Source organism: Galendromus occidentalis, unplaced genomic scaffold (genome assembly GCF_000255335.2).
Source record: "Galendromus occidentalis unplaced genomic scaffold, Mocc_1.1 scf7180000077300, whole genome shotgun sequence".
NCBI lineage: Eukaryota > Metazoa > Arthropoda > Arachnida > Mesostigmata > Phytoseiidae > Galendromus > Galendromus occidentalis.
The window spans coordinates 43,200-58,394 of NW_003805288.1; the positions used below are offsets into that span (position 1 = coordinate 43,200).

The window sequence follows — 15,195 nt, forward strand, 5'->3', positions numbered from 1 at the left end:
GTACATATATGTACATCAAACTATTTACAAAATGGCTTCGTTGACAACCGGAACTGGGACAGACTTCTCTTATTTACATACACTCTAGAGCCTCTCATACTGTGGCGTTGTTTGCTCCTGCGTTCCGCTATTGATAAACCTATTTTCGACATTTCATAAATCAATCGATCCGTCGTGGAGCCCATCTCGGAAGGATCATAGCCTCAGCATCAGTTAAACGCTCCATCCATTCATCAACAATGTTCACATATCATCGTCCGAATGATAACAAGCGGCCGACACATTCAACAGGGATAAAGACTCATAGCAAAATACTCAATCATTCTCCGGTCTCGAAAGCGATCGACCGTCCACGAGACAATTTCCCATCGGCTCAACTTTTCATCACAGTGTCTCGTTCAAGCGTACAGTCCACCGAGGGCATTTGGTGGAAAATCTCTCTGGCTCCGTGTAACCTCTCCAGTATGAAAGCAGCCGAACGTAGCGTTAAAAAATACAACCTAGCTGCGTGTCGCCCTTGGTTTTCTGGAGGGGCCACGTCGCGGAACTTCTTCATTCAGATTTTCGAACTCGTTCCCCCATCCGGGTGCTCAAATTCACACAGGGAGTCCGTATTTCTAAACGACTTCGAGTTTTCCCACAACGAGAAATAGTCGCCTAAATTATGCCGCAGGATTTCGCAGACCAAATGTTCTTATATTGAGACGGGGTCCTATGGTCGATTGAATAAAAACGACAAGCACTCCCATCGGGGCGGGTGTCGACATTGGAGGAGCGGGAACGATTTTTCGGGGAACTCCCAGGCTCCAACTGAGTTTTTCCGCAATCGATAGCCTCTCGAATCGAGTCGGGTTCCCGGCAAACATATTTTTGCTGGCGCCCGGCTCAGGTTCCATTCCCCAGTTTTCTGGTCCAGGTTCGAAATTTTAACGTTCTTTTTTCCTCCACTTTCACTTTTAGCTGAAGGGCGGTATTCCTCTCATGATGTCAGTCTCGGACATCCTCGGTGTCGGTTTCGCTATCCTGAGATGATGAAGACCGTGAAGGTCAGGCAGCGGTCAAGGAATTGGGTCTTTTCTGGGGCGTTCGGGGGGATCTCGGAGGAAGACGCAAGTAGCTTAAGATAGGACTGCCGAATACAGCTTGTAGTCCAGTAAGGAGTGTGTTGTGTCCCATCTCGAGGTCAGCGCCTAAGGGCTTCATCACGCTCAGAGCGACGGCCGCCTGGAAACAAGAAGATTCGATGTTGGTTGGATGACTAAGATGCGACGCAAAGTCTCGCGGAGATACCTGGCTCCGTTGTATACCTATCATCCGGAAGTCGTCGGCGATTCGTTTCACACATCGAGCGCTCGCATGACAAATGTCATGATTTCCGGGTTATCCGACTGAGCTACGTCAAGAGAGGATACTGATATACAGCTTCTGAAGACCTTGTGAGTCAAAGTGACCGGGCGGTTCCCGGAAGCATCGGCATTAATTCGACTTACGCCACTTAGAGGATCATTCGAACCGACATCCCTCATGAACTTGGGGAATCGAGAAGATGGTCTGCAGCAAATTCTCCTCAGAGCTTTATGAACCGATCGAGTTCGGAGTTATTTTCAGATTGTAATCTCTTCTAGAGTTTGGCACTTATTCAGCTGTGCCGTCTCTGCATTCTTCGCGGTGGTTCCGCGACCAGAGCAAGATTGAATGCTGGCGTTCTCGCCGTTCGCACGACACTACGATAGAAATTATAAGTGAAAAGCTAGTGTCGAAACTTTGTCTGCATTCGCTGTCTTGTCCTTACGCCTCGCTGTATCCAGCAGAGGCTCGTCGTATCATTGCAAGCCTAACCTCGTCATTTGCACTTCTACGACCCAGAGCTTTCCGTCCTCAGTTCGAAGCCGAACTTAGGCGCTCGAGGCGATCAGCGAAACGACCGAGAGGAGCTCCCGGCGCGACCGCGTCTGACTAGACGAGCGTACTCTGATCGTCTTTTAATGCCTGTGCGATTCCTACCGTGAAGTCAGCGAGCGTCGATGTACATTAGCCTCGAGCTGCGCGACCGCTCGTAGGAACAATGGGTCGGCATTGTGACGCACACAATAATTCAAAAAGCTTGTAGATGCTCCTTGTCGTTCAAGCTTGCGAGACGAAATCGACAGCCCGTGCCCCGAAAGATTTCATTCTTTCGCAATGATTTCATGAGAGTTCTTGTGAAGCTGCCAAGACAAACTTCATTACATGTAGGACTATGGAACCAGGAGATTGTTTAGATCGGGTGAGCGGTTCTCGCGCCCAATAATCTCCGGAGATCGGGGATTATGAGAAGCCAGAAGTCACTCTTGGGTAAAAAAACGCCAAGCATTCAGAGAGGACACCGAGAGCACAAAAATCGTTTCTGGGGTTGCGCCTTGATGGTTCTCTTGACGACACCGAGGCCCTCCATGGAGGGTGATCTCGGTGGGATAGTTGGATTCTCTCGTTCCGTATTCATGCGGGCTCAAGCTAACCTCGGAGGCTGACATTTTGAGTCAGATCCCATCCTGAATTCAATTTTCTGCGGCTTCTGCGTGGGAATAGAGCAAATTATGTTCCCGAAATACGCCGACTCTTTGAGTGAACGTCCCATGGCGGCAGGACGGATGTCGTTCCGAGTAGTCGATATCGAGGAGACGAGCAGCAAAGATTCTAGAACCGTGACTCGTATCGCAATGAACGGACTCTATGGTATTTGCCCCTTGCAGATAGATAATCGCCACTCAGGTATTCCAGGAGCTTTGATCCATTTCGAGTCTTCGTCTTCTCGAGGGTTCTAGGGAGGTGGAAGCTCCATCATTTTCGGTAGCATTAGCCAGAGCCGCGCCCAGAGCCCAGAAATGTGCGCTCTCTGCACAGCAACACCAACGTATATTTACAGGAGGAACTAATTTGCTCTGATGACTTCCACTTCCGGCTTGTCGTGCGCTAAACGCTGAGCACGACCAACGTGATGCTGTACTTTAATGACCAGAACTTTGGCGTTGCGGCTACTGCCCCTGCGAAGATTTATCGACGGCCGATTCCGTTACGTTCGCTCCCGCGTTCGCGTAATTCGAACGGTCACCCGCATTGCCAGTACATACTTCCCCCTTTTATCGAATGACGGCGTCGGACCGGCAGCTCCCTCGTACGGGACAGGGGAATATCCGCCATATAGCCCCCCGCCGAGTTCCGAGAACCCGCCAAGGTCCCACTGACGGGAACCATGACCAAGAGTCCCCATGTTCGGGAAACCGGCGCGAAATCTCACAGATATGTCTTTCCTGCCACTGGCGTGCCTTGGGTTTCTCAACTCTATACAATTCATCGCAGAACTAGCTGAATGTCGCTCTCCCGTCCACATCAAGTGTGCGCTCCGGCAGACTGACTGACCGATGGATGGACGGACGGACCGACGGGAGCAGCTACCAGTCGCTCGGGCAGCGAGCAGACGAGTACTAGGTGTGTACCAAGTCCCTTGTTCGAGCGTTTCCAGACTCAATGTGTTTGACATTGGTACGAGAGCGAGTTTTGTCACGCAGCCAATTTCTCTCGGCACCGAGCGACCGGTGTACGCTGCTTGTAGCCCTAGCAACAGAAGAAGAAGACCATCGATCTGCGAGCGATGCTTCAGTCTACAGGGGCCAGGTCCCGATCTCGGAAGATTATCTTATGGAGACGGGAACCGTGACATTGCTTCGGGATTCCCGGCGAAACAAAGTTAGAATCGCGAGTCGTGTCCTCAATAACTCTCCGTGTTACTCGTGTCACAACACGCTAGAGCTCACAACCAGCCGCGGTATCCCCGGTGGCATTGCATAACTCGGCAGGAATGATCACGATCGAACGGTCTGCTTCAAGGTCTTCCCCCTTTTCCCTTTCGACGGACCTTCCTGGTGAGCCTCGACAGCACCGGACCAGCTGATTGCATTCTGCGCCGGATATACCGATCGTCTTACTACTCGGGATCGCGGGGCGCAGACGTCCTAGACGCTGTGCAAACACCTTCACTAATTTCCTACGTAGACACAGCGGGGCTCAATGAGGATAAAGTGTCGTATGAACATACCTGATCGCTCCATCCCTGTCCGTATCTCCATTGCGTGGCGTAGAACTCGGCATTCCTAGTTAAGAAGTTGTACTCGACTTTTTGGTTGAGTTTCTCGACCGCACGCTGTACGATCTGCTCCTTGTCCAGGGGCTTCATACCGCGTTCTTTGGCACGGACATACTTATTGTTGACGCGGACCCCGGAGCAGCCGGCGAGCTCGATCAGTGGGCACTTCTTTATCAGTGCCCACTCGGTGGGAATGTCTTCATCGTTGGGTCCGACGACGTGAACTACGCGACCGTCTCCAACGTAGACAGCCCAATGAGCATAGAGTGTGCGATCGATTTCAATCAGATCCCCAACAGCAGGTGACAGGTCGGCTGCGGACACAAATTGTCCTAAACCAAACGGAACGGGTTCACTGTATGGCATAGTGGCAAAACACTTCTTGTCTTCCTTGCGGCGGCGTACCGAGCAATCAGATTAGCGACGATCCCGAGGGGGTTGACGGGCAGCCAATTGACCGAATGAACGAACGAAAAGAGGAACTAATGGAACGAAAATGTCGCAGATGCGAGCTTAACAACAGAGACGACTGCGGCGATGGTGGTGATAGCGCGGCGGCGGCGGCGGCGAAAAAACTGCCTAACGCTAACACGGCTGTTCACTTGTTGACTGTGTTCCGAACTGAATTCCTCACCGTTCGGGGCCCGAAAGGCCTAGTCTCTGGGAGAGAGTTGTCAAGCAAGAGGCAGAAGCAACGGTGGCTCCACCGAGGGAAGGGCAACAGCGCTCACAGCGCCGCGTGTGTATAGCTCACGAATTAATGTTTCCTACTAGTGGAAGATTCCTCAATCCACGTCGAAGAGATCGTGGAAGGGGGATGAATGGACAAGATACCATCGAACACATGGAGGCCACAGAGCCAGAGTAAAGGGAGAAGGCACTGATTAACGTATCGCAGTCCCGGGCTCCTCGGAAGGCGCTACTGTGGCGAGCTCTATACTCGACAGACTGATCTTAGTAGTTTGTAGCTGAGTGAGTTATTCACAGGGGTGTAAGACAGCAAAAGCCAGCTGGATCGTGGAGACTTCCACAGACGTCTCATAGGGCGCTTACAAATGCGGGCGGCCTCAAGGTCGCTCTCGGACTTGTGTTTGTTGTTGCTCATTGAGCTGAGAATTCCATACGCGCCTCCCTGATTAATCCACGGCTTGATCGAGGATAAACCTACGAGCTTAGGGTTAAATCGAATCTAGCTTCTCATTAGCGTTCCTTATTAGGTCTCAAAGCTGGTGGAAGATCAGGCATTTGGTCGACGTCGATCAGCGTCATTCGGAAGCTTCGAGAAGGTGCTGACCTGTGGAATCGCTAGAAATTCGATCACTCGGTGGAAGCGGAGAAGAGCGTGCCTTGGCTCCGGACCACGAGGAGACCTAGAGTGACCGATTCGAGAATGCCTCGGATTAGTCGGAGAAGATTCAAAAGATTTCAATAGCCTGGGGATGTCGGTGGATTAGGCTAGGTGCTCCTCGAACTTGAAACAGTTTTAGGGCTCAGACCGGCTCTCGGCGTGCCGCGCTAAACTTACGGAATATTTCACTACCGCGCCATACATTCTGTCATGAAGACCAATGAACAAAGGAATGATCGTTAGACTCGAGGACGAGGGAAGAGGGTATAAGGGGTCGTTCCTGGAAGATTGGAGGGAAACTCCGGGAATCTACTCTTTGTAGCCTTCGCTTCGGAACTCCACTCGATGTTTTCTGAGGCTCTGAACGTGAAGCGAATCGATATTGCGAAAAGATCGCGCGAGCAGGCCGATTTCCTCACCTTTGGCCGCTCACAGTCCCCTCGAATATGACTCCGTACATTCGTTGAATTTCCACATGAGGTTCGCGTCGTCGTTCGGGGTGGATCGTCTCTCTGCATCGACGGCTCGATCTTCTCAGATCATCTCCTGGAGCGTGCTCAACCGTTTCTCGGCTGACAAAGAATCGTTACTGTCGCCAGCGAATGAACCCAACAAGTGTCATCGGCATCGCTGCACGTACTCCAATTCTTTCTACCTTAACTGCAATGGTAATCCTACTCTGAAACCTTTCGCGCTCAGACTCATCTTGAGCGAGTCATTGATTACTCCGGATCCTCCCACGCCTGGAGGATGGTAAAGGCAGTTCCCATCGAGACTTGCAGTGATCGTGTGCAGCACGAGGAACCTGATGGTTCAGCTGCAATGAGGGAGCTCAGGCTTTCGTTCCGATTGCCGAGCTCTCTGAGCAATGTTTTCGGCCGGCACTGGTGACGCTGCCATATCGCGCGGTCATAATATAATTAGGTCGGCCTCGCGCGTCAAAAAAACGCGTAGGGTGAAACTTTTCTCCCGCACGCCTCTCCTGGATCGCGCCAGTCACTCGTGAACTGAGAAGAATGAGAAAAACGACGCACCTCGCTAGATTAGCATCGTAAGATGACATGGACCTGTTATCCGACACCACATGCAATAGTTAGGAATTCGGAGCCAGCTTGCGGGCTCGATCAAACGGTGGAGCAGCAAATAATTTCCGTGGAATTCCCAAATCAGGGTCCGATACTATTCTTTCCGAAAGAGAAACTCGAACAGAGTTATGAAGATCGATGATGTACGAATCTAAAGCGTGATGAAAGATTATTATCAGAATGCCGATGGCGTGACGAGACGCCAGACATCCCGAAAGTTCCGAAGAAGAAACTACTCGAAAATATACTGTGGACACTCAGCCACGGTGTGGAATGTCGGCAGGAATCCGACTAAACTCGTGCACACAATGACGTAGTTCTGAGCGAATTGTTTTTTCGGGATCGACACCGAAAACCGGAGAAATCTGATCCCGCTTCTTGTTGACGAGGAAGAATCTCCGCAATGTCTCAGGAGGGAACGTTGCTTGCTGCCGGGTCAGCGGAAGAGTGATGAGCGACCCCGGGTTCCTGATATCGCTTGGATGGATAGAATCGACTTTCAGAATCGAATAAGACCCGAATAAATGTGACTAATTATTAGAAAGCCTCCGTTTGGGATTCAATCGCTCATTTTCTGGGGCTCCGTCGTGGAACCGGTCAGCACCGGCGCGGAAAACATCCGGTCCCCGCCGCCACGAGTTCCCCCTTCCCTAGTTGCGATCATCGATCCTGGAAGGAATACACTTCGATATCAAATCATCGGATGATCTGGTTCTCTCGATGCCCTATTGCCCGGAAAGCGGAACAAGTGCCCAGGAAGGTCTTCAGAGCGGTTTCCCTCCCGAGTTCCGGCTGACATAGTTCGACGGCAAGAGCTCCTTTTTTATGATCGCCGTAGAATCCTCCGCCCAAGGAAAACACTCATCATCAGCTGAATGGATGCCGAGGTCGCAACTGGAGCGCGACCTTTTCGGCTAGATCCGACCGGGGACTGAGAGTTGCATGGTGGAGGACCCCGAACGGGGATAGCCTCAACTCACCTATCTGACCACATTCGGAACCGCCTCCCTAGTATAGGGCTCCGCAGGCGCCCAGGGGCGTACGCAGGATTTTTTCTTGCAGGGGGGAGCTAAGAATAGTCACGGTGATGATGATGATGGTCATGATCTCAAGAAGGTGAATCTTAGGTACGAATAGTTAGGGACGTAAGTTTTTCGCGCCGACGCGAATGAGTTTGGCCTCGAGCTCGGACACACGGTCGGATCAAGACTCGCCCCGAGGCTCGGGCCTTCGAAGCTTACATGTGTTCGGGAGCAGGTGTCGCCGCGAATTCAGTGCAAATTCTGCGATTTTCCGTGATTTCGAGTGGACTTCGACTCCGTACTAATACATAATCGATCGATGTAACGCTTGATTGAGGGAAACGACGAGAGAGAATTACACAAAGCTCGTGAGTTATTCGTTTTAGGGTGATTTCCGTTACGAAATCTGACTGCAACGGAGAATCTTGGGAGGGGCTTTAGCTCCCTTAGGCCCCCCTGCTCCGTACGCTGCCGCAGGCGCCGGTGCATGAGCGGTTTGATCCAGCAAGCTGCATCCAGCATCGTGAGTCGTGAGAATCGACTGACTCAGTCTGTGAACGATCATTCATAGAAGTCCGATACGCTGTCGCTCTCCCGGTCAAATCGCCCTCCCTCCCCAAAGGTATGACCTCAAGGAGAATTCCTGATACCTCGCCGGCGAAATTTTCCGAGGCCCGTTTTAACCATTATCACTTTTTATTCGCTTTCAATATCGCCTCCAGGTGGCTGATCTCCCGTAGGCGAGCTCTCACGAAGGTGACCTCATCCAATCGGGTATTCATGGTCATTAGATGTGAAGAGATTAGACAACTATGCGACGAGGCACCTCGGACCCCTTTACATGCTCTCGCAGATCTCAGTAGATGCGATCAATGCTGAAAAGTTTCAATGCTCATCTGGATCACCTTGAGCGAAATCAGATCATATGCTGCTCCTGCGGCGTACATCAGCCTCATGGATGATCGTGCCGAGTTGGTCACCGAAGACGTTTTCCGACGATCTCTTGATTCCTCCGGTGATGTTCAGACGGAAAAATGACGGTCAAAATGTGGTTTTGAAATGCGCCACCTGTTTCGTCGGTCCCTTGTCAATGGCCATCATGCGGTCACTCACGACAGGTTGCAAACCGCATGCAAGTTTCATGAACATCAGAATCTCGATGGCAAAGTCCGCGTGAGCGTGAAAGCTAAATACTAATCAGCTGAAGCTGAAGGCGAAAAATTGGCTCGCTGATTCGGCAGTCGGCAGCTCATTGTCCCCAGTGGGATCATCCTCCGGAGAACCTCTGCTGTTTTCGTTTCGTAAACACAATGAGACTCTGATTGCAGCCGTGGAGAGTCATATCTCGGTGACCTTGAATGCAGCGGAATCTGTAAACTCGGTGGAGTACATGAACAACTTGGATTTGCGATAGCAGAGTGGACCTTGACTCGGGAAAACTGCTGGGAAGTGAACTGGGGATGTATTGTATGGCATCCATGAGGATAATCTCGAACCGATTCCATTGCGTGGGTAAGTCTTGTCAATTGATCGAACATATCTTTCATATGCTTCGGACAAACCGATTCCGATACTCCCGAAACTGCCGACAGACATTCGATCCCAAGCGCCCGTCGAATTTCTGACCCCGCCGATGCTGGGGCCTCGAGATTTCATACGGGTCCGCGATTCTTGCGAGTATGAAGTTAAATGTGAGTTTTTGAACCAGAACTTCCGGGAGCGGAGGCTGAGCTGGGGAGGGGGGAGCGAGCCGCGGCACTAGGCGTCAGGGAGCGCAATTTTCGACTTTGATGTCCCGGACAGGGTATTCTTCTCAGCCAAAATTCTCATTTGGGTGAATTTATATTTTACTCAAGGCGGATTCCGAATCATTTTCGAAAATAGTAGATTCCCTTCGAAGCTCCCGGTCGGAGACATCAATTCCGGAATTCGCCCGGACGCTGGGTCGATCAGGAAGACTTCGCCAGGCGGTTTTGCTTCGGAATCCGATCGCCGGGCTCGTCGGATTAAGGAGTCGAGCCTCAAGTCTGATGCAAAAATGAGTGTCTAGATCTTGGACCGCTTAGAGTCGACGTATTGCCCGCTCCTGATAGGGTAGCGATATCGTGGGTATTTTTGGCTGGAACGCGTTGCGTTTGTCGGTGGAAAGTTTGAAAACCAACGCCATTCAAAGCTGTGCCGAGCCCTTCGTAGTCACCCTACTGAGACACGACCGGAGCAACAAAGAGAATGGCAGCGACGTAAGCTCCGAGATGACCATCTCTCCGCGAGATCGATGGTACTGAAGGGAGGTGATCGTGATTTGATTTCAGAGCGGGTGCGGCTGAATTGATCCAAGCTCAGGCTCCTATAATTCCCTGTGATGCTTCCCGCGGGGGGGGAGTTCTGATCGAGTTTTCTTACGCGAGGTGGGCTCCGCTGGCTCGGATGGCGAGGCCTCGTTCGATGGCCGACAACGACGGAAAAAACAATCTACGCATGACTGACGTCGGGAAGAACCGAATTCCGACCAGATTCCAGGGCGTAGAACCTCAGACGTCGATGGGTTCCACTGAGGTCGCTTCTTCAGATCGTCTATGCTTTCTATCCTCCTTCCCGAGCCAACATTCCCGATACTGAAACTACGGGGTTCCCCGGTGCTCTCGGTACTATACCCGTACGTACCCACTATCCGTGTATGTTTTATACGAGCCAGTTTCTCTCGCAGCGAACTTGACCTAACCTGCGACAGGGCACTCGAGCATGAACGATGGGTCCTGCCGAGGCATCAACAATGTTCCGGACATCGAGGTGAATCGTGACATTCAATGTTTGATGTCTCCAGACGAGGAGTGTCGCTCATCAAAACTTTCTTTCCCGATGAGAATCGCGCGGAATTCAAGGATCTTCGAGATGGGATGCCAACCTGGAGAGTCCGTCGCGCTCTTTCTGTCCTTGCCCCGTCGGACGGGCTCCCGATTGTAGTGCTCCTGAATGGGTCGGAAGAGGCTGAAAGTCCAGCGCCTCTAAGCAGGTTGACTCAGGATCGTAAAAACTAGAAAACGTGGTCCGTTGTTTACGCGGTCAAGTATCGACGCCGACGGAGACTTATTCACGCGCGCGCGTTCCCCGCCGCGCGTGTCTTACCCTCGCTCACTCGCGGCTGTTTATCTGGAGGGAAATTTCCATCGGCTCTCGGTGCGAAGGTTCCTAAGCGAGGCTTACGTCAGAGGTTTCCCTGGTTTCGAACGCCACCATCGAGAACGACTCGGATTAGCCACTAGCGACAAAGGTTCGAACCGATCTCGCTTGAAAGCGACGTCTATCAATCTTCACTCAACTGGCCGACTAACGACCCGGCCAACGTTCGCTCAGTCGGTCGGTGGGCTGGTCGCACATCACCCGCAAGTCCTAACCCTGAGAGGAAAAACACCACAGGGTTACTACCGCGTGCGAAACTCGGCAACAACACTTGCTATAGATTTGCATAGCTCTATGGGTACTGACTCAACCGGCCCTCGGAAGCGACGTGTGCTCGTCTGTCGGAACAAGGTTTTTTCCCCGAGTGAAGTATTCTCGAATCGCCGTAATCGTGTATCGTTGCCGCGAACTCAAGGTCTGATTCACGGGTTTCGCGCCGACGAGGCGAAGATTGATGATCCCCATCTCGCAGTAGATAGTTGAACACAATCGAGAGAGACCATGCATTCCGTGGAATGTTTTCGAGGTGCCCGTGGACGTTCCGTGACTCACAATGGAAGCCGCGCAGAGACTTTTTCCAGATTCCCGACTTCCGTCTCCATTCCCTGGAACGTCTTCTCATCCTCGGTGAGTCCTGAGGCGCTGTAGGCTTCCGGTTCACGGAGACGGCACGGTCCGGCGTGAGCCGATCGCTGAGGTTCCCTTCGAGAAACCCCGCGACCGAGCGAGCGAAAGACGAGTAGGAACCTTTGACCTCGCAGAGCAAAGTCGAGATGAGATCCCGATTAAGATCTGCGGAATGAGTTTTCGGAGTAGGACCAATGAGCGGTGAAAACTATTTCATTTCGTTGTGTCATCCCCTCGTAATGGGTCGTCAAACCGGCGGCTGAGGGTTGCGAGATGCCCGTGGTATTTCGCCAGAACCCTTGTAGCCTCGCGCGACCTTAGAACTGCGAGTCGGGCTTGTGCCTGAAGGGCGACCTTCAGAAACATTCGACAGCGTCGCCGCGCTTCCAGACGTCAAGGGCTCGAAATTCCTGCTCACGCAACACGAACCGAGTTATCGGTGCTCATTTCCAGGGGAGAACTACCTATGTATTTAGAAACTGAAGGTTTGAAATGACGGAGGGCCTCAGGTCCATGGGAGTCAGTTCCGAAAGCACTGGTCGTCCACACTCTTTCACCGGTGAGATGATGATGATCAGCCACAAGATATGAATTACCGTGAATTGCCCCTGGTGTCGATGCGGAGCTCTTCCCGCCGGAGCCAAGTCCGATCTTTCCCTCGAGGAGGGTCTTTGAATCGTCGCTCCTTGTCGCGACGGCCGAGCGGCAGTCGCAATACTATTACCGGAGATTGCATCATAATTCTTTGCGGCCGGATCGCTCCGAAGGCCTCCTCCCGTATTCTGATCTTGCGTATGGAAGGCGTGAATCGTACTTCGATGACTGGGACTTGGCCGGTGGATTCGTCCGGTAGTCGAGAGCTTGACGCGCGAAAATTATCGAAGCTCCACGCGCGGTCAAGAAATCTAAATGGAGAATTGTCATTGTCCTGGCGCAAAAATTACCCGCGCAGTGGGCTGGATAGCTGGTTTTCCAGACAGAGAAGCGTCGATGCCATGCCTCTGTACTAAGATGAGGACAGAGGGTGATGACTGAGATGACATTTTAGATCCGAATCGGCATAAGCGGACACTTATACTGAGGCTACAGATCCCGAACACTTCAATGATGACGGAGAGCGCCGTCGATACATAATGCCTGGACTTGCGCAAAAGCAGAGAAACATTGATTTCAATTCCATATCATTCCTCTTCTCTCCATTGTTTTCAACACGCTATAATTTATCTTCAGTAAAGAATTTTCCTAACACGCAGCCAACTTCCTGCTACAATGTTCATTCGGTCGCTCCTTGGGAGTCATGGCTCCCCGCTCTTCGTTCCCACGGTCGGAGTGAGGTTCCCGGAAGGGAGAGTCGAATCTGCTAGGGTATCCCCGGTCTCTTTCCACCGATCGGAGAGTTCCCCAGGAGTTTTGGGAAAATTCCCACCACCTCTTCGCAACGTTGCAGCGAACTGCGTAGCAGACAAGTGCGTCTCACTTTGAAGACAAATTGCTCCGGAACTATGCTCCGATGACCTAGATCGGTGGAAATCGTAGCGTGTGTAGATACATTCCAGCATCCCACCAATGGCGTGCACGATGCGACTGAGTAAAGTTTGTGCGCTTTGGTCAAAAATTCAGTGCAGGTTTAGCTCGATGCCAAACGTGTGGGTTGCGTAGAACTACGTCAAAGTCTTCGAGAGGACTCATTGCAAGAGCGCGATGAAGTCTATGAAGCAAATCGATGATAGATTCATCGTTCCAATCTATGATTAGGGATGGGAAAAATATTCTTAGAAAGTTTGTGATATGCTTGCGTAATGTGCGAGAAAGAGGACCGAATATGCTTCAAAATATGCCTCACCATCGGCCTATTTATTCAATTTTCACTGATTGTTCAATTTAAGGAAGGTCGAGTTCGACTAATTCCACTCACTGAGTTTGGTTACACGCAACGATTACGGATTTTTCATCATTTCCGAAGAGAAAGTGGTGTCGGTTGTCGCGAGAGATGTTCTCGTACCTGGAGAACGTTCGGTCCGCTTCACAAGAATTTGAAGACGAGAAGGTCTTCGACCAGAATGGGTGCCGCATCTTCGGCCACTTCAGCCCGCATGACATCCTGTATTCGGCAGCGCTCAACAAAGCCGGGATTCCCGTCTATGACATTCTCGAACTTCCGATGAACCCCTAGAAGATCCGCGGGGAGCAGCTCCATTTTCCTCCGTAAATTTTCAACGATATCCGAGGACCTCTTTAAAGAAAATCCGTGCTCCTCGAGCGCAGTTATGCTGTCGGGTAAGTCGGAGAAATTCGTCGCGATCGCGACGAGACTAGCTCGGATCGTTCCGTCAAGGAAGAGATTCTTCGCTTCCTTGATTGACCCTGCATCTCCTTCATCCAAATCTTCGAGCACGAAGTTTCTCAATATTTCGAAGTTCGGCGTAGTATTCCACGGTCTCGACCGAAAAGTTCCAGAGGCAGTGGTAGCTCGACTCTCTCTCTGAAGGGTGGGATGCGGCACGGGGATTCCAAGAGTACCATTTTCATGCATGCAATCAGTCGATCGACTTTTGGAAAGAGGGTACGAACTTCTTCCGCGACTTTGTGCGGGCCGTGTGCAATGCAAGTCGAGTGAATCAGGCGCGGAAACAAAGTTTTCAAACTCTTCGCTGCTTTCACCATGTAGCGGGCCGCATCCCTCACGGAAAGCAACACGCGATCGTAGTGAACGCCTCCGGGCCGGAGGAACTCCATCGACCCAACGAAGATTTGAGCGATGGAAGTCGCGTCACATCTTTCGAGTAGCTCACACATTAAGAGATCACCCTCACAAAGATGGCTCCGCTCAAACTTGCCGTCTACGATGTTTGCGGTGCTTCGGCCTGCATTGTCACGATCGACACGTTTCCACATGATCCGATCTCTTGCCGTATCCCGTCAATCACTATTGCATGTATGAGCGGCGCGTATTTCTCCCGAAGCGTAGAACGCTTGACAAAGATCCTTGTGGGAGTCGTTTTCCTCAGACCTACCCAACGAGTTGAGCGATAGCTGCTGTTGCTTCCTCGTTGTCAATGCTTTGTCCCGCACCGATCGCTCGACAGCATCCTTGTGATTCTTCGTACAAATATGCAGACTGATTCAGAACTTGGTTGCTTCCGTGAATGACTTGACGCCCAGTTGACACGGGATAACGTTGCCGTCAAAGCAGAAAACTCCCGCTCCGGACACGCTCACCGAAAGATTCGGGGACATTTTCGGATTCGGCATGATTGCCGTTCGGCGTCTCCAAACATTCCATGTCGAGAAGCGCTGGAACGCCGTGACCGCCAGGTGAACGATAGCGCTACTAGCGCGCTTCCACATCGCCTGCGTGCGGTTCGACTCGGATGCAGTCTCTCCATGGGCTCCATTCCGTCATATCGAAACTTCTACTTTCCGCTGGGATTCCATGAAAAGGTCTCGGACGGTGCAGTCGAATGGACTCAATTATCCCTATGAGAATGAGCTGTCCCTTTCCACATAGTCCCGATAGAGCCATAGCATAAATCGGGAGTCCCAGATGAGATAATGAGCTCTCCCCATGGCGAGAAACGAGAGGATTCTCATCATCAATGATTATTTATTATTATCTACCTATGATTCATTCAAAATAGGAATCCTATAAAACCATCTATGATCCTGGGATCGAGTTTTTGATAACTGAAGTGTGGAATGATAATATCGTTTCGCGATGAATTCCCTTTCTGGATTCCGATTTGTGGTCTTCAAAGATAAGTTTTAATTCAAGTCCCGATCAAGACGATAAAGTCCGGCCGCACTCTTTCG

General features: G+C 51.4%; 1 protein-coding gene across 1 annotated transcript; it reads right to left on the reverse strand.

Annotated features, from left to right (window-relative positions):
- Window positions 1-279: 279 nt before the first annotated feature.
- LOC100909161 (HRAS-like suppressor 3) lies at window positions 280-4,740 on the reverse strand. Its single transcript, XM_003742168.2, has 2 exons — window positions 4,076-4,740; window positions 280-1,224 (listed from the first exon to the last, which is right to left on the reverse strand). Exons 1-2 carry the CDS (start codon window positions 4,487-4,489, stop codon window positions 1,048-1,050), a joined length of 591 nt encoding a protein of 196 aa, XP_003742216.1. The 5' UTR covers window positions 4,490-4,740; the 3' UTR covers window positions 280-1,047.
- Between the last annotated feature and the right edge of the window lie 10,455 nt (window positions 4,741-15,195).